Source organism: Oncorhynchus nerka, linkage group LG9b (genome assembly GCF_034236695.1).
Source record: "Oncorhynchus nerka isolate Pitt River linkage group LG9b, Oner_Uvic_2.0, whole genome shotgun sequence".
Lineage (NCBI taxonomy): Eukaryota > Metazoa > Chordata > Actinopteri > Salmoniformes > Salmonidae > Oncorhynchus > Oncorhynchus nerka.
In genome coordinates, this window is record NC_088424.1 from 47,847,419 (window position 1) to 47,870,948 (window position 23,530).

At 42.4% G+C, this 23,530-nt stretch overlaps 1 protein-coding gene across 1 annotated transcript in view; it reads right to left on the reverse strand.

The window, feature by feature from the left end:
* LOC115116153 (retinal-specific phospholipid-transporting ATPase ABCA4-like) overlaps window positions 1–23,530 on the reverse strand; it is a 206,345-nt gene that overhangs the window by 91,569 nt on the left and 91,246 nt on the right. The window contains exons 18-19 of the mRNA XM_065013791.1: window positions 16,390–16,594; window positions 9,582–9,674 (exon numbers count right to left, since the gene is read on the reverse strand). Of these exons, the coding sequence (XP_064869863.1) occupies window positions 9,582–9,674; window positions 16,390–16,594 (298 nt within the window). The remainder of the gene's footprint in view (window positions 1–9,581; window positions 9,675–16,389; window positions 16,595–23,530) is intronic.

Sequence of the window (23,530 nt, forward strand, 5' to 3'; positions counted from 1 at the left end):
GTATGCCTGTATATACTGTCTATATATGATTATAATATTCATATACTGTCTATATATGATTATATTGTTCATATACTGTCTATATATGATTCTATAGTTCATATACTGTCTATATATGATTCTATATTCATATACTGTCTATATATGATTATAATATTCATATACTGTCTATATATGATTATAATATTCATATACTGTCTATATATGATTATATTGTTCATATACTGTCTATATATGATTATAATATTCATATACTGTCTATATATGATTATATTGTTCATATACTGTCTATATATGATTATAATATTCATATACTGTCTATATATGATTCTATAGGTCATATACTGTCTATATATGATTCTATAGTTCATATACTGTCTATATATGATTATAATATTCATATACTGTCTATATATGATTCTATAGGTCATATACTGTCTATATATGATTCTATAGTTCATATACTGTCTATATATGATTATAATATTCATATACTGTCTATATATGATTCTATAGTTCATATACTGTCTATATATGATTCTATAGTTCATATACTGTCTATATATGATTATAATATTCATATACTGTCTATATATGATTCTATAGTTCATATACTGTCTATATATGATTATAATATTCATATACTGTCTATATATGATTCTATAGTTCATATACTGTCTATATATGATTCATATAATAGTTCATATACTGTCTATTCATTATAATATTCATATACTGTCTATATATGATTCTATAGGTCATTATATATGATTCTATAGTTCATATACTGTCTATATATGATTATAATATTCATATACTGTCTATATATGATTATATTGTTCATATACTGTCTATATATGATTATAATATTCAATATATTCTATAGTTCATATACTGTCTATATATGATTATATTGTTCATATACTGTCTATATATGATTCTATAGGTCATATACTGTCTAGATATGATTAAAATGATTATAATATTCATATACACTCGCATTAACATGTGCTAACCATGTGTATGTGACAAAAAACATTCGATTTGATTTGATTTGATATGATTATATTGTTCACATACTGTCTATATAAGATTATAATATTCATATATAGTCTATATATGATTATAATATTCATATACTGTCTATATATGATTATAATATTCATATACTGTCTATATATGATTATAATATTAATATATTCATATATGCCAGTAGTATACCACCCTGCATCCCACTGCTGGCTTGCTTCTGAAGCTAAGCAGGGTCGGTCCTGGTCAGTCCCTGGATGGGAGACCAGATGCTGCTGGAAGTGGTGTTGGAGGGCCAGTAGGAGGCACTCTTTCCTCTGGTCTAAAATAAATATCCCAATGCCCCAGGGCAGTGACACTGTGTAGGGTGCCGTCTTTCGGATGGGACGTTAAACGGGTGTCCTGACTCTCTGAGGTCATTAAAGATCACATGGCACTTATCGTAGGGGTGTTAACCCCGGTGTCCTGACTCTTTGAGGTCATTAAAGATCACATGGCACTTATCGTAGGGGTGTTAACCCAGGTGTCCTGGCTAAATTCCCAATCTGGCCCTCAAACCATCACGGTCACCTAATAATCCCCAGTTTACAATTGGCTCATTCATCCTCCTCCTCTCCCCTGTAACTATTCCCCAGGTCGTTGCTGCAAATGAGAACGTGTTCTCAGTCAACTTACCTGGTTAAATTAAAATAACATTCATATACTGCCTATATATGATGAGACCAGACTAAAGACACTTATAGAGACAGAGTCCAGACAAAAGACAATTATAGAGACCAGACTAAAGACACTTATAGTGGACAGAGACCAGACTAAAGACACTTATAGTGGACAGAGACCAGACTAAAGACAATTATAGAGACAGAGACCAGACTAAAGACACTTATAGTGGACAGAGACCAGACTAAAGACACTTATAGTGGACAGAGACCTGACTAAAGACACCTATAGTGGACAGAGACCAGACTAAAGACACTTATAGAGACAGAGACCAGACTAAAGACACTTATAGTGGACAGAGACCAGACTAAAGACACTTATAGTGGACAGAGACCAGACTAAAGACACTTATAGTGGACAGAGACCAGACTAAAGACACTTATAGTGGACAGAGACCAGACTAAAGACACTTATAGAGACAGAGACCTGTCTAAAGACACTTATAGAGACAGAGACCAGACTAAAGACACCTATAGTGGACAGAGACCAGACTAAAGACACCTATAGTGGACAGAGACCTGACTAAAGACACTTATAGAGACAGAGACCAGACTAAAGACACTTATAGTGGACAGATACCAGACTAAAGACACTTATAGAGACAGAGACCAGACTAAAGACACTTATAGAGACAGAGACCTGACTAAAGACACTTATAGTGGACAGAGACCAGACTAAAGACACTTATAGAGACAGAGACCAGACTAAAGACACTTACAGAGTCCAGACAAAAGACAATTATAGAGACAGAGACCAGACTAAAGACACTTATAGTGGACAGAGACCAGACTAAAGACACTTATAGAGACAGAGACCAGACTAAATAAACTTATAGAGACAGAGATCTGACTAAAGACACTTATAGTGGACAGAGACCAGACTAAAGACACTTATAGAGACAGAGACCTGACTAAAGACACTTATAGAGACAGAGACCAGACTAAAGAAACTTATAGAGACAGAGACCTGACTAAAGACACTTATAGTGGACAGAGACCAGACTAAAGACACTTATAGTGGACAGAGACCAGACTAAAGACACTTATAGTGGACAGAGACCAGACTAAAGACACTTATAGTGGACAGAGACCAGACTAAAGACACTTATTGAGACAGAGACCAGACTAAAGACACTTATAGTGGACAGAGACCAGACTAAAGACACTTATAGCAGACAGAGACCAGACTAACGACACTTATAGAGACAGAGACCAGACTAAAGACACTTACAGAGACCAGACAAAAGACAATTATAGAGACAGAGACCAGACTAAAGACACTTATAGAGACAGATACCTGTCTAAAGACACTTATAGAGACAGAGACCAGACTAAAGACACTTATAGTGGACAGAGACCTGACTAAAGACACTTATAGAGACAGAAACCAGACTAAAGACACTTATAGTGGACAGATACCAGACTAAAGACCCTTATAGAGACAGAGACCAGACTAAAGACACTTATAGAGACAGAGACCAGACTAAAGACACTAATAGTGGACAGAGACCAGACTAAAGACACTTATAGTGGACAGAGACCAGACTAAAGACACTTATAGAGACAGAGACCTGACTAAAGACACTTATAGAGACAGAGACCAGACTAAAGACACTTATAGTGGACAGAGACCAGACTAAATACACTTATAGTGGACAGAGACCAGACTAAAGACACTTATAGAGACATAGACCAGACTAAAGACACTTATAGTGGACAGATACCAGACTAAAGACACTTATAGAGACAGAGACCAGACTAACGACACTTATTGAGACAGAGACCAGACTAAAGACACTTATAGTGGACAGAGACCAGACTAAAGACACTTATAGTGGACAGAGACCAGACTAACGACACTTATAGTGGACAGAAACCGTGTCCCTAGACACTTATAGTGGACAGAGACCTGACTAAAGACACTTATAGAAACAGAGACCAGACTAAAGACACTTATAGTGGACAGAGACCAGACTAAAGACACTTATAGAGACATAGACCAGACTAAAGACACTTATAGTGGACAGATACCAGACTAAAGACACTTATAGAGACAGAGACCAGACTAAAGACACTTATAGAGACAGAGACCTGTATAAAGACACTTATAGAGACAGAGACCTGTCTAAAGACACTTATAGAGACAGAGACCAGACAAAAGACACTTATAGAGACAGAGACCAGACAAAAGACACTTATAGAGACAGAGACCAGACTAAATACACTTATAGTGGACAGAGACCAGACTAACGACACTTATAGTGGACAGAGACCGTGTCCCTAGACACTTATAGTGGACAGAGACCTGACTAAAGACACTTATAGAGACAGAGACCAGACTAAAGACAATTATAGAGACAGAGACCAGACTAAAGACACTTATAGTGGACAGAGACCAGACTAAATACACTTATAGAGACCAGACTAAATACACTTATAGAGACAGAGACCAGACTAAAGACACTTATAGAGACAGAGACCAGACTAAAGACACTTATAGTGGACAGAGACCTGACTAAAGACACTTATAGTGGACAGAGACCAGACTAAAGACAATTATAGAGACAGAGACCAGACTAAAGACACTTATAGTGGACAGAGACCAGACTAAAGACACTTATAGAGACAGAGACCTGTCTAAAGACACTTATAGAGACAGAGACCAGACTAAAGACACCTATAGTGGACAGAGACCTGACTAAAGACACTTATAGAGACAGAGACCAGACTAAAGACACTTACAGAGACCTGACTAAAGACACTTATAGTGGACAGAGACCAGACTAAAGACACTTATAGAGACAGAGACCAGACTAAAGACACTTACAGAGTCCAGACAAAAGACAGTTATAGAGACAGAGACCAGACTAAAGACACTTATAGTGGACAGATACCAGACTAAAGACACTTATAGAGACAGAGACCAGACTAAAGACACTTATAGAGACAGAGACCTGACTAAAGACACTTATAGTGGACAGAGACCAGACTAAAGACACTTATAGAGACAGAGACCAGACTAAAGACACTTACAGAGTCCAGACAAAAGACAGTTATAGAGACAGAGACCAGACTAAAGACACTTATAGTGGACAGAGACCAGACTAAAGACACTTATAGAGACAGAGACCAGACTAAATAAACTTATAGAGACAGAGATCTGACTAAAGACACTTATAGTGGACAGAGACCAGACTAAAGACACTTATAGAGACAGAGACCTGACTAAAGACACTTATAGAGACAGAGACCAGACTAAAGAAACTTATAGAGACAGAGACCTGACTAAAGACACTTATAGCAGACAGAGACCAGACTAACGACACTTATAGAGACAGAGACCAGACTAAAGACACTTACAGAGACCAGACAAAAGACAATTATAGAGACAGAGACCAGACTAAAGACACTTATAGAGACAGATACCTGTCTAAAGACACTTATAGAGACAGAGACCAGACTAAAGACACTTATAGTGGACAGAGACCTGACTAAAGACACTTATAGAGACAGAAACCAGACTAAAGACACTTATAGTGGACAGATACCAGACTAAAGACCCTTATAGAGACAGAGACCAGACTAAAGATACTTATAGAGACAGAGACCAGACTAAAGACACTAATAGTGGACAGAGACCAGACTAAAGACACTTATAGTGGACAGAGACCAGACTAAAGACACTTATAGTGGACAGAGACCTGACTAAAGACACTTATAGAGACAGAGACCAGACTAAAGACACTTATAGTGGACAGAGACCAGACTAAATACACTTATAGTGGACAGAGACCAGACTAAAGACACTTATAGAGACATAGACCAGACTAAAGACACTTATAGTGGACAGATACCAGACTAAAGACACTTATAGAGACAGAGACCAGACTAACGACACTTATTGAGACAGAGACCAGACTAAAGACACTTATAGTGGACAGAGACCAGACTAAAGACACTTATAGTGGACAGAGACCAGACTAAAGACACTTATAGTGGACAGAAACCGTGTCCCTAGACACTTATAGTGACAGAGACCTGACTAAAGACACTTATAGAAACAGAGACCAGACTAAAGACACTTATAGTGGACAGAGACCAGACTAAAGACACTTATAGAGACATAGACCAGACTAAAGACACTTATAGTGGACAGATACCAGACTAAAGACACTTATAGAGACAGAGACCAGACTAAAGACACTTATAGAGACAGAGACCTGACTAAAGACACTTATAGAGGACAGAGACCTGACTAAAGACACTTATAGAGACAGAGACCAGACTAAAGAGACACTTATAGAGACAGAGACCAGACAAAAGACACTTATAGAGACAGAGACCAGACTAAATACACTTATAGTGGACAGAGACCAGACTAACGACACTTATAGTGGACAGAGACCGTGTCCCTAGACACTTATAGTGGACAGAGACCTGACTAAAGACACTTATAGAGACAGAGACCAGACTAAAGACAATTATAGAGACAGAGACCAGACTAAAGACACTTATAGTGGACAGAGACCAGACTAAATACACTTATAGAGACCAGACTAAATACACTTATAGAGACAGAGACCAGACTAAAGACACTTATAGAGACAGAGACCAGACTAAAGACACTTATAGTGGACAGAGACCTGACTAAAGACACTTATAGTGGACAGAGACCAGACTAAAGACAATTATAGAGACAGAGACCAGACTAAAGACACTTATAGTGGACAGAGACCAGACTAAAGACACTTATAGAGACAGAGACCTGTCTAAAGACACTTATAGAGACAGAGACCAGACTAAAGACACCTATAGTGGACAGAGACCTGACTAAAGACACTTATAGAGACAGAGACCAGACTAAAGACACTTATAGTGGACAGATACCAGACTAAAGACACTTATAGAGACAGAGACCAGACTAAAGACACTTACAGAGACCTGACTAAAGACACTTATAGTGGACAGAGACCAGACTAAAGACACTTATAGAGACAGAGACCAGACTAAAGACACTTACAGAGTCCAGACAAAAGACAATTATAGAGACAGAGACCAGACTAAAGACACTTATAGTGGACAGAGACCAGACTAAAGACACTTATAGAGACAGAGACCAGACTAAATAAACTTATAGAGACAGAGATCTGACTAAAGACACTTATAGTGGACAGAGACCAGACTAAAGACACTTATAGTGGACAGAGACCAGACTAAAGACACTTATAGTGGACAGAGACCAGACTAAAGACACTTATAGTGGACAGAGACCAGACTAAAGACACTTATAGAGACAGAGACCACACTAAAGACACTAATAGTGGACAGAGACCAGACTAAAGACACTTATAGTGGACAGAGACCAGACTAAAGACACTTATAGAGACAGAGACCTGACTAAAGACACTTATAGTGGACAGAGACCAGACTAAATACACTTATAGTGGACAGAGACCAGACTAAAGACACTTATAGAGACAGAGACCAGACTAACGACACTTATTGAGACAGAGACCAGACTAAAGACACTTATAGTGGACAGAGACCAGACTAAAGACACTTATAGTGGACAGAGACCAGACTAACGACACTTATAGTGGACAGAAACCATGTCCCTAGACACTTATAGTGGACAGAGACCTGACTAAAGACACTTATAGAAACAGAGACCAGACTAAAGACACTTATAGTGGACAGAGACCAGACTAAAGACACTTATAGAGACATAGACCAGACTAAAGACACTTATAGTGGACAGATACCAGACTAAAGACACTTATAGAGACAGAGACCTGTATAAAGACACTTATAGAGACAGAGACCTGTCTAAAGACACTTATAGAGACAGAGACCAGACAAAAGACACTTATAGAGACAGAGACCAGACTAAATACACTTATAGTGGACAGAGACCAGACTAACGACACTTATAGTGACTAAAGACACTTACAGAGACCGACTAAAGACACTGTCCCTAGACACTTATAGTGGACAGAGACCTGACTAAAGACACTTATAGAGACAGAGACCAGACTAAAGACACTTATAGAGACAGAGACCTGTCTAAAGACACTTATAGTGGACAGAGACCTGACTAAAGACACGTATAGAGACAGAGACCAGACTAAAGACACTTATAGAGACAGAGACCAGACTAAAGACACTTATAGTGGACAGAGACCAGACTAAAGACACTTATAGTGGACAGAGACCAGACTAAAGACAGTTATAGAGACAGAGACCAGACTAACAACACTTATAGAGACAGAGATCAGACTAAAGACACTTATAGTGGACAGAGACCTGACTAAAGACACTTATAGTGGACAGAGACCAGACTAAAGACACTTATAGTGGACAGAGACCAGACTAAAGACACTTATAGTGGACAGAGACCAGACTAAATACACTTATAGAGTCCAGACTAAAGACACTTATAGAGACAGAGACCAGACTAAAGACACTTATAGAGACAGAGACCTGTCTAAAGACACTTATAGAGACAGAGACCAGACTAAAGACACTTATAGTGGACAGAGACCTGACTAAAGACACTTATAGAGACAGAAACCAGACTAAAGACACTTATAGTGGACAGATACCAGACTAAAGACCCTTATAGAGACAGAGACCAGACTAAAGACACTTATAGAGACAGAGACCACACTAAAGACACTAATAGTGGACAGAGACCAGACTAAAGACACTTATAGTGGACAGAGACCAGACTAAAGACACTTATAGAGACAGAGACCTGACTAAAGACACTTATAGTGGACAGAGACCAGACTAAATACACTTATAGTGGACAGAGACCAGACTAAAGACACTTATAGTGGACAGATACCAGACTAAAGACACTTATAGAGACAGAGACCAGACTAACGACACTTATTGAGACAGAGACCAGACTAAAGACACTTATAGTGGACAGAGACCAGACTAAAGACACTTATAGTGGACAGAGACCAGACTAACAACACTTATAGTGGACAGAAACCGTGTCCCTAGACACTTATAGTGGACAGAGACCTGACTAAAGACACTTATAGAAACAGAGACCAGACTAAAGACACTTATAGTGGACAGAGACCAGACTAAAGACACTTATAGAGACATAGACCAGACTAAAGACACTTATAGTGGACAGATACCAGACTAAAGACACTTATAGAGACAGAGACCTGTATAAAGACACTTATAGAGACAGAGACCTGTCTAAAGACACTTATAGAGACAGAGACCAGACAAAAGACACTTATAGAGACAGAGACCAGACAAAAGACACTTATAGAGACAGAGACCAGACTAAATACACTTATAGTGGACAGAGACCAGACTAACGACACTTATAGTGGACAGAGACCGTGTCCCTAGACACTTATAGTGGACAGAGACCTGACTAAAGACACTTATAGAGACAGAGACCAGACTAAAGACACTTATAGAGACAGAGACCTGTCTAAAGACACTTATAGTGGACAGAGACCTGACTAAAGACACGTATAGAGACAGAGACCAGACTAAAGACACTTATAGACAGAGACCAGACTAAAGACACTTATAGTGGACAGAGACCAGACTAAAGACACTTATAGTGGACAGAGACCAGACTAAAGACACTTATTGAGACAGAGACCAGACTAAAGACACTTATAGTGGACAGAGACCTGTCTAAAGGCACTTATAGTGGACAGAGACCAGACTAAAGACACTTATAGAGACAGAGACCAGACTAAAGACACTTATAGAGACAGAGACCAGACTAAATACACTTATAGAGTCCAGACTAAAGACACTTATAGAGACAGAGACCTGACTAAAGACACTAACCTGAGTCTGGAATGTTGGAGAGGGTGGGTTCAGACCTTTGCCAATAGGAGGGCTGGAATGGGAAGTAGAATGGTCGTCCAATCCCATACTGACCTGGAGAGAGGAGGGAGGGGTTTATTATACAGTACTGTATCCATTTTAGTAAACAGCGACAGCGTGATGCCGCTTCCAGGTGTCATGGAGTCCGAGTCTCCTTAGGCTAACACTAACCACTGCACCAATAAGGGTTAACTACGGCTCCAATAAGGGTTAACCACTGCACCAATAAGTGTTAACCACGGCTCCAATAAGGGTTAACTATGGCTCCAATAAGGGTTAACCACTGCACCAATAAGGGTTAACTACGGCTCCAATAAGGGTTAACTACGGCTCCAATAAGGGTTAACTACGGCTCTACCAATTAATCCAATGGGTTAACTACAATAAGGGTTAACCCTGCACCAATAAGAAGGGTTAACTACGGCTCCGATAAGGTTTAACTATGGCTCCAACTAAGGGTTAACTACGGCTCCAATAAGGGTTAACCACTGCACCAATAAGGGTTAACTACGGCTCCAATAAGGGTTAACTACGGGCTGGAGATAAGGTTTAACTATGGCTCCAATAAGGGTTAACTACGGCTCCAATAAGGGTTAACCACTGCACCAATAAGGGTTAACCACGGCTCCAATAAGGGTTAACTATGGCTCCAATAAGGGTTAACCCCTGCACCAATAAGGGTTAACTACGGCTCCAATAAGGGTTAACTACGGCTCCAATAAGGGTTAACTACGGCTCCAATAAGGGTTAACTACGGCTCCGATAAGGTTTAACTATGGCTCCAATAAGGGTTAACTACGGCTCCAATAAGGGTTAACCACTGCACCAATAAGGGTTAACTACGGCTCCAATAAGGGTTAACTACGGCTCCGATAAGGTTTAACTATGGCTCCAATAAGGGTTAACTACGGCTCCGATAAGGGTTAACCACTGCACCAATAAGGGTTAACTACGGCTCCGATAAGGGTTAACCCTTTACACTCCTGGTAATTGGCTCTGGCTACATTGCAATGTTTCTTACAGAATAAATATTTAGAAAACATATTTTTCAAGGCAATTGAACCATTTACAGATCCTGGGAAAATTATTAGACCAAATTTGAGGACACAACAGTTCACTTGACACAAGAATAAACCAAACGTTACACTGTTGATTTTACGTGATTTTTAGATTTAGTGTACTTTTCGCAAACATTTGTTGATAACGAAATCTGAAAATACCTTGAAATCATTCCGTAATAATAATATGAATGGGAAATGTGGGGTAGGTAAGACAAAACATTTACCAGGGTTTGAGTGAGAGGACTAACCGGTGTTTCCAAGTGACAACACACACCTTTCCAAAATGCGTACGGTTCCTCAGTCATTTCAATGCACTTTTATGACTCAAAGAAGAGTGACTAGCTACGTTATAAAATAGGATCTTACAGTGTTGGGCTTTCACAAGGAGATTCAGACAAACTGATGCTCATTTTGATGCGGATAGAAAGGAGTCTTGAGTGAATTCAGGTGAATTTCCATGGCAACGCTTCAGGACAATACACAGACATAAGCTCCGTTCAGAACAACCCAGGGTATGATGCCATGTTATTTTGTTACTGTTGGCCTACATCAAACATAGTGGTCATAAATGTTGACACTGTATATGACGTAGGTTTTATGATATGGAAATGTGAAGTGCACATTTGAACTCACAGGTGTTTGACTTGCTTGTAATGACTTTAACGCAGGTATTTACTATCATCCTCAACGTCTTATCTTCCAAAATACATAGTTATCTGAATTTACAGCATTTCCTCACTCAGACGATAAAAATATTTGCAAAAGTCGCCCAATTAGCGGAAGGGATGGAGGGCAACTTTTTGTCGGGCACGTGTGGAGGGATGAGGGGAAACCTGTTGCGTTGCGGTGCTCAAGTTCAGAATGTTTGTCAGTCAAAACCCGTACAGAGCTGTGAAGCGCGGAGCCTGAGCTCTGACGTCATGTAAATAGCATGTTTACTGTACAGCACAGGAGGTTGGTGGCAGGACGGGTTTGCTTGGGGAGGACGGGTTTGCTTGGGGAGGACGGGTTTGCTTGGGGAGGACGGGTTTGCTTTGGGAGGACGGGTTTGCTTGGGGAGGACGGGTTTGCTTGGGGAGGACGGGTTTGCTTGGGGAGGACGGGTTTGCTTTGGGAGGACGGGTTTGCTTTGGGAGGACGGGTTTGCTTGGGGAGGACGGGTTTGCTTGGGGAGGACGGGTTTGCTTGGGGAGCCTAGTGGTTAGAGTGTAGAGGCGGCAGGGTAGCCTTGTGGTTAGAGTGTAGAGGCGGCAGGTAGCCTAGTGGTTAGAGTGTAGAGGCGGCAGGTAGACTAGTGGTTAGAGTGTAGAGGCGGCAGGGTAGCCTTGTGGTTAGAGTGTAGAGGCGTAGGCGGCGGTAGCCTAGTGGTTAGAGTGTAGAGGCGGCAGGGTAGCCTAGTGGTTAGAGTGTAGAGGCGGCAGGTAGCCTAGTGGTTAGAGTGTAGAGGCGGCAGGGTAGCCTTGTGGTTAGAGTGTAGAGGCGGCAGGTAGCCTAGTGGTTAGAGTGTAGAGGCGGCAGGGTAGCCTAGTGGTTAGAGCGTAGAGGCGGCAGGGTAGCCTTGTGGTTAGAGCGTAGAGGCGGCAGGGTAGCCTAGTGGTTAGAGCGTAGAGGCGGCAGGGTAGCCTAGTGGTTAGAGTGTAGAGGCGGCAGGGTAGCCTAGTGGTTAGAGTGTAGAGGCGGCAGGGTAGTCTAGTAGAGCGTAGAGGTGGCAGGGTAGCCTAGTGGTTAGAGTGTAGAGGTGGCAGGGTAGCCTAGTGGTTAGAGCGTAGAGGCGGCAGGGTAACCTAGTGGTTAGAGTGTAGAGGCGGCAGGGTAGCCTAGTGGTTAGAGTGTAGAGGCGGCAGGGTAGCCTAGTGGTTAGAGTGTAGAGGCGGCAGGGTAGCCTAGTGGTTAGAGTGTAGAGGCGGCAGGGTAGCCTAGTGGTTAGAGTGTAGAGACGACAGGGTAGCCTAGTGGTTAGAGTGTAGAGGTGGCAGGGTAGCCTAGTGGTTAGAGTGTAGAGGCGGCAGGGTAGCCTAGTGGTTAGAGTGTAGAGGCGGCAGGGTAGCCTAGTGGTTAGAGTGTAGAGGCGGCAGGGTAGCCTTGTGGTTAGAGTGTAGAGGCGGCAGGGTAGCCTAGTGGTTAGAGCGTAGAGGCGGCAGGGAAGCCTAGTGGTTAGAGCGTAGAGGCGGCAGGGTAGCCTAGTGGTTAGAGTGTAGAGGCGGCAGGGTAGCCTTGTGGTTAGAGCGTAGAGGCGGCAGGGTAGCCTAGTGGTTAGAGCGTAGAGGCGGCAGGGTAGCCTAGTGGTTAGAGTGTAGGAGCGGCAGGGTAGCCTAGTGGTTAGAGTGTAGAGGTGGCAGGGTAGCCTAGTGTAGAGTGTAGAGGCGGCAGGGTAGCCTTGTGGTTAGAGTGTAGAGGCGGCAGGGTAGCCTAGTGGTTAGAGTGTAGAGGCGGCAGGGTAGCCTAGTGGTTAGAGCGTAGAGGTGGCAGGGTAGCCTAGTGGTTAGAGTGTAGAGGCGGCAGGGTAGCCTAGTGGTTAGAGTGTAGAGGTGGCAGGGTAGCCTAGTGGTTAGAGTGTAGAGGCGGCAGGGTAGCCTAGTGGTTAGAGTGTAGAGGCGGCAGGATAGCCTAGGTTAGAGCGGCGGCAGGGTAGCCTAGTGGTTAGAGTGTAGAGGCGGCAGGTGGCCTAGTGGTTAGAGTGTAGAGGCGGCAGGGTAGCCTTGTGGTTAGAGTGTAGGCTAGTGGTTAGAGCGTAGAGGTGGCAGGGGTTAGCCTAGTGGTTAGAGTGTAGAGGCGGCAGGGTAGCCTAGTGGTTAGCCTAGTGGTAGAGGTGGCAGGGTAGCCTAGTGGTTAGAGTGTAGAGGCGGCAGGGTAGCCTAGTGGTTAGAGTGTAGAGGCGGCAGGGTAGCCTAGTGGTTAGAGTGTAGTCTAGGCGGCAGGGTAGCCTAGAGGCGGCAGGGTAGCCTAGTGGTTAGAGTGTAGAGGCGGCAGGGTAGCCTAGTGGTTAGAGTGTAGAGGCGGCAGGGTAGCCTAGTGGTTAGAGTGTAGAGGCGGCAGGGTAGCCTAGTGGTTAGAGTGTAGAGGTGGCAGGGTAGCCTAGTGGTTAGAGTGTAGAGGCGGCAGGGTAGCCTAGTGGTTAGAGTGTAGTGGTTAGCGGCAGGGTAGCCTAGTGGTTAGAGTGTAGAGGCGGCAGGGTAGCCTAGTGGTTAGAGTGTAGAGGCGGCAGGGTAGCCTAGTGGTTAGAGTGTAGAGGCGGCAGGGTAGCCTAGTGGTTAGAGTGTAGAGGCGGCAGGGTAGCCTAGTGGTTAGAGTGTAGAGGCGGCAGGGTAGCCTAGTGGTTAGAGCGTAGAGGTGGCAGGGTAGCCTAGTGGTTAGAGTGTAGAGGCGGCAGGGTAGCCTAGTGGTTAGAGTGTAGAGGTGGCAGGGTAGCCTAGTGGTTAGAGTGTAGAGGCGGCAGGGTAGCCTAGTGGTTAGAGTGTAGAGGCGGCAGGGTAGCCTAGTGGTTAGAGTGTAGAGGCGGCAGGGTAGCCTAGTGGTTAGAGTGTAGAGGCGGCAGGGTAGCCTAGTGGTTAGAGTGTAGAGGCGGCAGGGTAGCCTAGTGGTTAGCCTAGTGGTTAGAGTGTAGAGGCGGCAGGGTAGCCTAGTGGTTAGAGTGTAGCCTAGTGGTTAGAGTGTAGAGCGGCAGGGTAGCCTAGTGGTTAGAGTGTAGAGGCGGCAGGGTAGCCTAGTGGTTAGAGTGTAGAGGCGGCGGCAGGGTTAGTAGCCTAGTGGTTAGAGTGTAGAGACGCAGGGTAGCCTAGTGGTTAGAGTGTAGAGGCGGCAGGGTAGCCTAGTGGTTAGTTAGAGGCGGCAGGGGTAGCCTAGTGGTTAGGCGGGCGGCAGGGTGGTTAGCCTAGTGTGGTTAGAGTGTAGAGGCGGCAGGGTAGCCTAGTGGTTAGAGTGTAGAGCCTTGTGGTTAGAGTGGCAGGGTAGCCTAGTGGTTAGAGTGTAGAGGCGGCAGGGTAGTCTAGTGGTTAGAGCGTAGAGGCGGCAGGGTAGCCTAGTGGTTAGAGTGTAGAGGCGGCAGGGTAGCCTAGTGGTTAGAGTGTAGAGGCGGCAGGGTAGCCTAGTGGTTAGAGTGTAGAGGCGGCAGGGTGGCCTAGTGGTTAGAGCGTAGAGGCGGCAGGGTAGCCTTGTGGTTAGAGTGTAGAGGTGGCAGGGTAGCCTAGTGGTTAGAGTGTAGAGGCGGCAGGGTAGCCTTGTGGTTAGAGTGTAGAGGCGGCAGGGTAGCCTAGTGGTTAGAGTGTAGAGGAGGCAGGGTAGCCTTGTGGTTAGAGTGTAGAGGCGGCAGGGTAGCCTTGTGGTTAGAGTGTAGAGCTGGCAGGGTAGCCTAGTGGTTAGAGTGTTGGACTGGTAACCGGAAGGTTGCAAGTTCAAACCCCCGAGCTGACAAGGTACAAATCTGTCGTTCTGCCCCTGAACCTCTGGGGGGCAGTATTTCTTTTTTGGATGAAAAATGTTCCCGTTTTAAACAAGATATTTTGTCACGAAAAGATGCTCGACTATGCATATAATTGACAGCTTTGGAAAGAAAACACTCTGACGTTTCCAAAACTGCAAAGATATTGTCTGTGAGTGCCACAGAACTAATGCTACAGGCGAAACCAAGATGAAATTTCATACAGGAAGTGAGCCAGACTTTGGAGGCGCTGTGTTCCAATTTCTCCTTATATGGCTGTGAATGTGCAAGGAATGAGCCTACACTTTCTGTCGTTTCCCCAAGGTGTTTGCAGCATTGTGACGTATTTGTAGGCATTTCATTGGAAACTTGACCATAAGAGACTACATTTACCAGGTGTCCGCTCGGTGTCCTCCGTCGAAACTATTGCGTAATCTCCAGGTGCGTGCATTTTTCCATTTTGAACAGAGGAGAAACCAAACTGCCATCTCTGATTTATCATCGAATAGATATGTGAAAAACACCTTGAGGATTGATTCTAAACAATGTTTGCCATGTTTCTGTCGATATTATGAAGTTAATTTGGAAAAAAGTTTGCGTTTTTTTTTTTGGCCTAACGTGATGAACAAAACGGTGCGATTTCTCCTACACAAATAATATTTTGGGAAAAACTGAACATTTGCTATCTAACTGAGAGTCTCCTCATTGAAAACATCCGAAGTTCTTCAAAGGTAAATTATTTTATTTGAATGCTTTTCTTGTTTTTGTGAAAATGTTGCCTGCTGAATGCTAGGCTTAATGCTATGCTAGGCTATCAATACTCTTACACAAATGCTTGTGTAGCTATGGTTGAAAAGCATTTTTTGAAAATCTGAGATGACAGTGTTGTTAACAAAAGGCTAAGCTTGTGAGCTAATATATTTATTTCATTTCATTTGCGATTTTCATGAATAGTTAACATTAAGTTATGGTAATGAGCTTGAGGCTATAATTACGCTCCCGGATACGGGATTGCTCGTCGCAACAGGTTAACCCACTGTTCCTAGGCCGTCATTGAAAATAAGAATTTGTTCTTAACTGACTTGCCTAGTTAAATAAATAAAGGTTCCAGACATTATTATGAGCCTCCTCTGCTGTATCGCCACTGCGATCCAATTTAGGTGATCGAATCTGCTATTTTAAACCCATATACGGGTACAAGTGAAAAGGGCTACCCATTTTATGGGTGGCTTACTCTACAAACACACAGAAACACACAACCCCCAAAACACAACCCCGCACTCCCTCTAACCTGGGAAGACGTTGTCAAGGTACCATGCCAGGAAGCCATAGAGCACGGCGTCAAACATCATCATGCCTATGGAGGTGAAGAAGGAGTAGGCATCGCCCTCTAGTGGACTGGTGCCGATGTTGTCCCACTGCAGACCCAGGCCCTGCTCCTCATAACGAGACAGGTACTCCGTCCCAAAACCAAACGCTACTGGGGACAGCAGACTCTGAGGGAAAACAGACAGGTACAGGCAGAAAATCACTCTATTGATCTATGTGTGAGGGTGAGGGGATGTTATATTATATACCAGACTGAGGGGATGTTATGTTATATACCAGACTGAGGGGATGTTATATTATATACCAGACTGAGGGTGAGGGGATGTTATATTATATACCAGACTGAGGTGAGGGGATGTTATGTTATATACCAGACTGAGGGGTGAGGGGATGTTATGTTATATACCAGACTGAGGGGTGAGGGGATGTTATGTTATATACCAGACTGAGGGGATGTTCTGTTATATACCAGGGTGAGGGGATGTTATGTTATATACCAGACTGAGGGGATGTTATGTTATATACCAGACTGAGGGGATGTTATGTTATATACCAGACTGAGGGTGAGGGGATGTTATGTTATATACCAGACTGAGGGGTGAGGGGATGTTATGTTATATACCAGACTGAGGGGATGTTATGTTATATACCAGACTGAGGGTGAGGGGATGCTATCTTATATACCAGACTGAGGGGATGTTATATTATATACCAGACTGAGGGGTGAGGGGATGTTATGTTAAATACCAGACTGAGGGGATGTTATGTTATATACCAGACTGAGGGGATGTTATGTTATATACCAGACTGAGGGGATGTTATATTATATACCAGACTGAGTGAGGGGATGTTATGTTATATACCAGACTGAGGGGATGTTATCTTATATACCAGACTGAGGGGTGAGGGGATGTTATGTTATATACCAGACTGAGGGGATGTTATATTATATACCAGACTGAGGGTTGAGGGGATGTTATGTTAAATACCAGACTGAGGGTTGAGGGGATGTTATGTTAAATACCAGACTGAGGGGATGTTATGTTATATACCAGACTGAGGGTTGAGGGGATGTTATCTTATATACCAGACTGAGGGTGAGGGGATGTTATGTTATATACCAGACTGAGGGGATGTTATATTATATACCAGACTGAGGGTTGAGGGGATGTTATGTTATATACCAGACTGAGGGTTGAGGGGATGTTATGTTAAATACCAGACTGAGGGTTGAGGGGATGTTATGTTATATACCAGACTGAGGGTTGAGGGGATGTTATGTTAAATACCAGACTGAGGGTTGAGGGGATGTTATATTATATACCAGACTGAGGGGATGTTATATTATATACCAGACTGAGGGGATGTTATGTTATATACCAGACTGAGGGGATGTTCTGTTATATACCAGACTGAGGGGATGTTATATTATATACCAGACTGAGGGGATGTTATATTATATACCAGACTGAGGGTTGAGGGGATGTTATGTTAAATACCAGACTGAGGGGATGTTATATTATATACCAGACTGAGGGTTGAGGGGATGTTATGTTAAATACCAGACTGAGGGGATGTTATGTTATATACCAGACTGAGGGTTGAGGGGATGTTATGTTAAATACCAGACTGAGGGTTGAGGGGATGTTATGTTATATACCAGACTGAGGGTTGAGGGGATGTTATATTATATACCAGACTGAGGGTGAGGAGATGTTATGTTATATACCAGACTGAGGGGATGTTATATTATATACCAGACTGAGGGTTGAGGGGATGTTATGTTATATACCAGACTGAGGGTTGAGGGGATGTTATATTATATACCAGACTGAGGGTGAGGAGATGTTATGTTATATACCAGACTGAGGGGATGTTATATTATATACCAGACTGAGGGTTGAGGGGATGTTATGTTATATACCAGACTGAGGGTTGAGGGGATGTTATATTATATACCAGACTGAGGGTGAGGAGATGTTATGTTATATACCAGACTGAGGGGATGTTATATTATATACCAGACTGAGGGTGAGGAGATGTTATGTTATATACCAGACTGAGGGGATGTTATATTATATACCAGACTGAGGGTGAGGAGATGTTATGTTATATACCAGACTGAGGGGATGTTATATTATATACCAGACTGAGGGTGAGGGGATGTTATGTTATATACCAGACTGAGGGGATGTTATATTATATACCAGACTGAGGGTTGAGGGGATGTTATGTTATATACCAGACTGAGGGGATGTTATGTTATATACCAGACTGAGGGGATGTTATATTATATACCAGACTGAGGGATGAGGGGATGTTATATTATATACCAGACTGAGGGTTGAGGACTGATGTTATATTATATACCAGACTGAGGGAGGGGATGTTATGTTATATACCAGACTGAGGGTTGAGGGGATGTTATATTATATACCAGACTGAGGGTTGAGGGGATGTTATGTTATATACCAGACTGAGGGTATATTATATACCAGACTGAGGGTTGAGGGATGTTATGTTATATACCAGACTGAGGGTTGAGGATGTTATATTATATACCAGACTGAGGGTGAGGGGATGTTATGTTATATACCAGACTGAGGGGAGGGATGTTATATTATATACCAGACTGAGGGTGAGGATGTTATGTTATATACCAGACTGAGGGTTGAGGGATGTTATATTATATACCAGACTGAGGGTTGAGGGGATGTTATATTATATACCAGACTGAGGGTGAGGAGGATGTTATGTTATATACCAGACTGAGGGGACCCAGACTGAGGGTGAGGGGATGTTATGTTATATACCAGACTGAGGGGATGTTATATTATATACCAGACTGAGGGTTGAGGGGATGTTATGTTAAATACCAGACTGAGGGGATGTTATGTTATATACCAGACTGAGGGGATGTTCTGTTATATACCAGACTGAGGGGATGTTATATTATATACCAGACTGAGGGTGAGGGGATGTTATGTTATATACCAGACTGAGGGGATGTTATATTATATACCAGACTGAGGGTTGAGGGGATGTTATGCTAAATACCAGACTGAGGGGATGTTATATTATATACCAGACTGAGGGGATGTTCTGTTATATACCAGGGTGAGGGGATGTTCTGTTATATACCAGGGTGAGGGGATGTTATGTTATATACCAGACTGAGGGGATGTTATATTATATACCAGACTGAGGGGATGTTCTGTTATATACCAGGGTGAGGGGATGTTCTGTTATATACCAGGGTGAGGGGATGTTATATTATATACCAGACTGAGGGTTGAGGGGATGTTATGTTAAATACCAGACTGAGGGTTGAGGGGATGTTATCTTATATACCAGACTGAGGGTGAGGGGATGTTATGTTATATACCAGACTGAGGGGATGTTATATTATATACCAGACTGAGGTTGAGGGGATGTTATGTTAAATACCAGACTGAGGGGATGTTATGTTAAATACCAGACTGAGGGTTGAGGGGATGTTATGTTAAATACCAGACTGAGGATGAGGGGATGTTATGTTATATACCAGACTGAGGGTTGAGGGGATGTTATGTTATATACCAGACTGAGGGTGAGGGGATGTTATGTTATATACCAGACTGAGGGGATGTTATGTTATATACCAGACTGAGGGTTGAGGGGATGTTATGGTATACACCAGACTGAGGGTGAGGGGATGTTATGTTATATACCAGACTGAGGGGATGTTATGTTATATACCAGACTGAGGGGATGTTATGTTATATACCAGACTGAGGGGATGTTATGTTATATACCAGACTGAGGGGATGTTATGTTATATACCAGACTGAGGGTTGAGGGGATGTTATGTTATATAGCAGACTGAGGGGATGTTATATTATATACCAGACTGAGGGGATGTTATGTTATATACCAGACTGAGGGGATGTTATGTTATATACCAGACTGAGGGGATGTTATGTTATATACCAGACTGAGGGTTGAGGGGATGTTATATACCAGACTGAGGGGATGTTATGTTATACACCAGACTGAGGGGATGTTATATTATATACCAGACTGAGGGGATGTTATGTTATATACCAGACTGAGGGGATGTTATGTTATATACCAGACTGAGGGTTGAGGGGATGTTATGTTATATAGCTGACTGAGGGGTGAGGGGATGTTATGTTATATACCTGACTGAGGGGATGTTATATTATATACCAGACTGAGGGGATGTTATGTTATATACCAGACTGAGGGGATGTTATATTATATACCAGACTGAGGGTTGAGGGGATGTTATGTTAAATACCAGACTGAGGGTTGAGGGGATGTTATGTTATGTTATATACCAGACTGAGGGTTGAGGGGATGTTATGTTATATACCAGACTGAGGGTGAGGGGATGTTATATTATATACCAGACTGAGGGTTGAGGGGATGTTATGGTATATACCAGACTGAGGGTTGAGGGGATGTTATGTTATATACCAGACTGAGGGGATGTTATCTTATATACCAGACTCAGGGGTGAGGGGATGTTATGTTATATACCAGACTGAGGGGATGTTATGTTATATACCAGACTGAGGGTTGAGGGGATGTTATGTTATATACCAGACTGGGGGTGAGGGGATGTTATGTTATATACCAGACTGAGGGTGAGGGGATGTTATGTTATATACCAGACTGAGGGTTGAGGGGATGTTATGTTATATACCAGACTGAGGGTTGAGGGGATGTTATGTTATATACCAGACTGAGGGGATGTTATGTTATATACCAGACTGAGGGGATGTTATGTTATATACCAGACTGAGGGGATGTTATGTTATATACCAGACTGAGGGTTGAGGGGATGTTATGTTATATACCAGACTGAGGGGATGTTATATTATATACCAGACTGAGGGGATGTTATGTTATATACCAGACTGAGGGGATGTTATGTTATATACCAGACTGAGGGTTGAGGGGATGTTATATACCAGACTGAGGGGATGTTATGTTATATACCAGACTGAGGGGATGTTATATTATATACCAGACTGAGGTGATGTTATGTTATATACCAGACTGAGGGGATGTTATGTTATGTTATATACCAGACTGAGGGGATGTTATATTATATACCAGACTGAGGGGATGTTATGTTATATACCAGACTGAGGGGATGTTATGTTATATACCATGTTATGTTATATACCAGACTGAGGGGATGTTATGTTATATACCAGACTGAGGGTTGAGGGGATGTTATATACCAGACTGAGGTGATGTTATGTTATATACCAGACTGAGGGTTGAGGGGATGGTATGTTATATACCAGACTGAGGGTTGAGGGGATGGTATGTTATATACCAGACTGAGGGTTGAGGGGATGTTATGTTATATAGCTGACTGAGGGTTGAGGGGATGTTATGTTATATACCTGACTAAGGGGATGTTATATTATATACCAGACTGAGGGGATGTTATGTTATATACCAGACTGAGGGGATGTTATATTATATACCAGACTGAGGGGATGTTATGTTAAATACCAGACTGAGGGGATGTTATATTATATACCAGACTGAGGGGATGTTCTGTTATATACCAGACTGAGGGGATGTTATGTTATATACCAGACTGAGGGGATGTTATGTTATATACCAGACTGAGGGGATGTTATATTATATACCAGACTGAGGGGATGTTATGTTATATACCAGACTGAGGGGATGTTATGTTATATACCAGACTGAGGGTTGAGGGGATGTTATGTTATATACCAGACTGAGGGTTGAGGGGATGTTATGTTATATACCAGACTGAGGGTTGAGGGGATGTTATGTTATATACCAGACTGAGGGTGATATTATATGCAAGATTGGGATGTTATGTTATATACCAGACTGAGGGTTGAGGGGATGTTATGTTATATACCAGACTGAGGGGATGTTATATTATATACCAGACTGAGGGGATGTTATGTTATATACCAGACTGAGGGGATGTTATGTTATATACCAGACTGAGGGTTGAGGGGTCATTATGTTATGTTATATACCAGACTGAGGGGATGTTATGTTATATACCAGACTGAGGGGATGTTATATTATATACCAGACTGAGGAGATGTTATATTATATACCAGACTGAGGGGATGTTATGTTATATACCAGACTGAGGGGATGTTATGTTATATACCAGACTGAGGGTTGATGTTATGTTATATACCAGACTGAGGGAGGGGATGTTATGTTATATACCAGACTGAGGGGGATGTTATGTTATATACCAGACTGAGGGGATGTTATGTTATATACCAGACTGAGGAGGATGTTATTATATACCAGACTGAGGTGATGTTATGTTATATACCAGACTGAGGGTTGAGGGATGGTATGTTATATACCAGACTGAGGGTTGAGGGGATGTTATGTTATATACCAGACTGAGGGTTGAGGGGATGTTATGTTATATAGCTGACTGAGGGTTGAGGGATGTTATGTTATATACCAGACTGAGGGGATGTTATATTATATACCAGACTGAGGGGATGTTATGTTATATACCAGACTGAGGGGATGTTACTGAGGGGGGGATGTTATGTTATATACCAGACTATTATATACCAGACTGAGGGGATGTTATGTTAAATACCAGACTGAGGGGATGTTATATTATATACCAGACTGAGGGGATGTTCTGTTATATACCAGACTGAGGGGATGTTCTGTTATATACCAGACTGAGGGGATGTTATGTTATATACCAGACTGAGGGATGTTATATTATATACCAGACTGAGGGGATGTTCTGTTATATACCAGACTGAGGGATGTTCTGTTATATACCAGGGTGAGGGGATGTTATATTATATACCAGACTGAGGGTTGAGGGGATGTTATGTTAAATACCAGACTGAGGGGAGGATGTTATGTTATATACCAGACTGAGGGTGAGGGGATGTTATATACCAGACTGAGGGGATGTTATATACCAGACTGAGGGGATGTTATATTATATACCAGACTGAGGGGATGTGAGGGATGTTATGTTATATACCAGACTGAGGGGATGTTATGTTAAATACCAGACTGAGGTTGAGGGGATGTTATGTTAAATA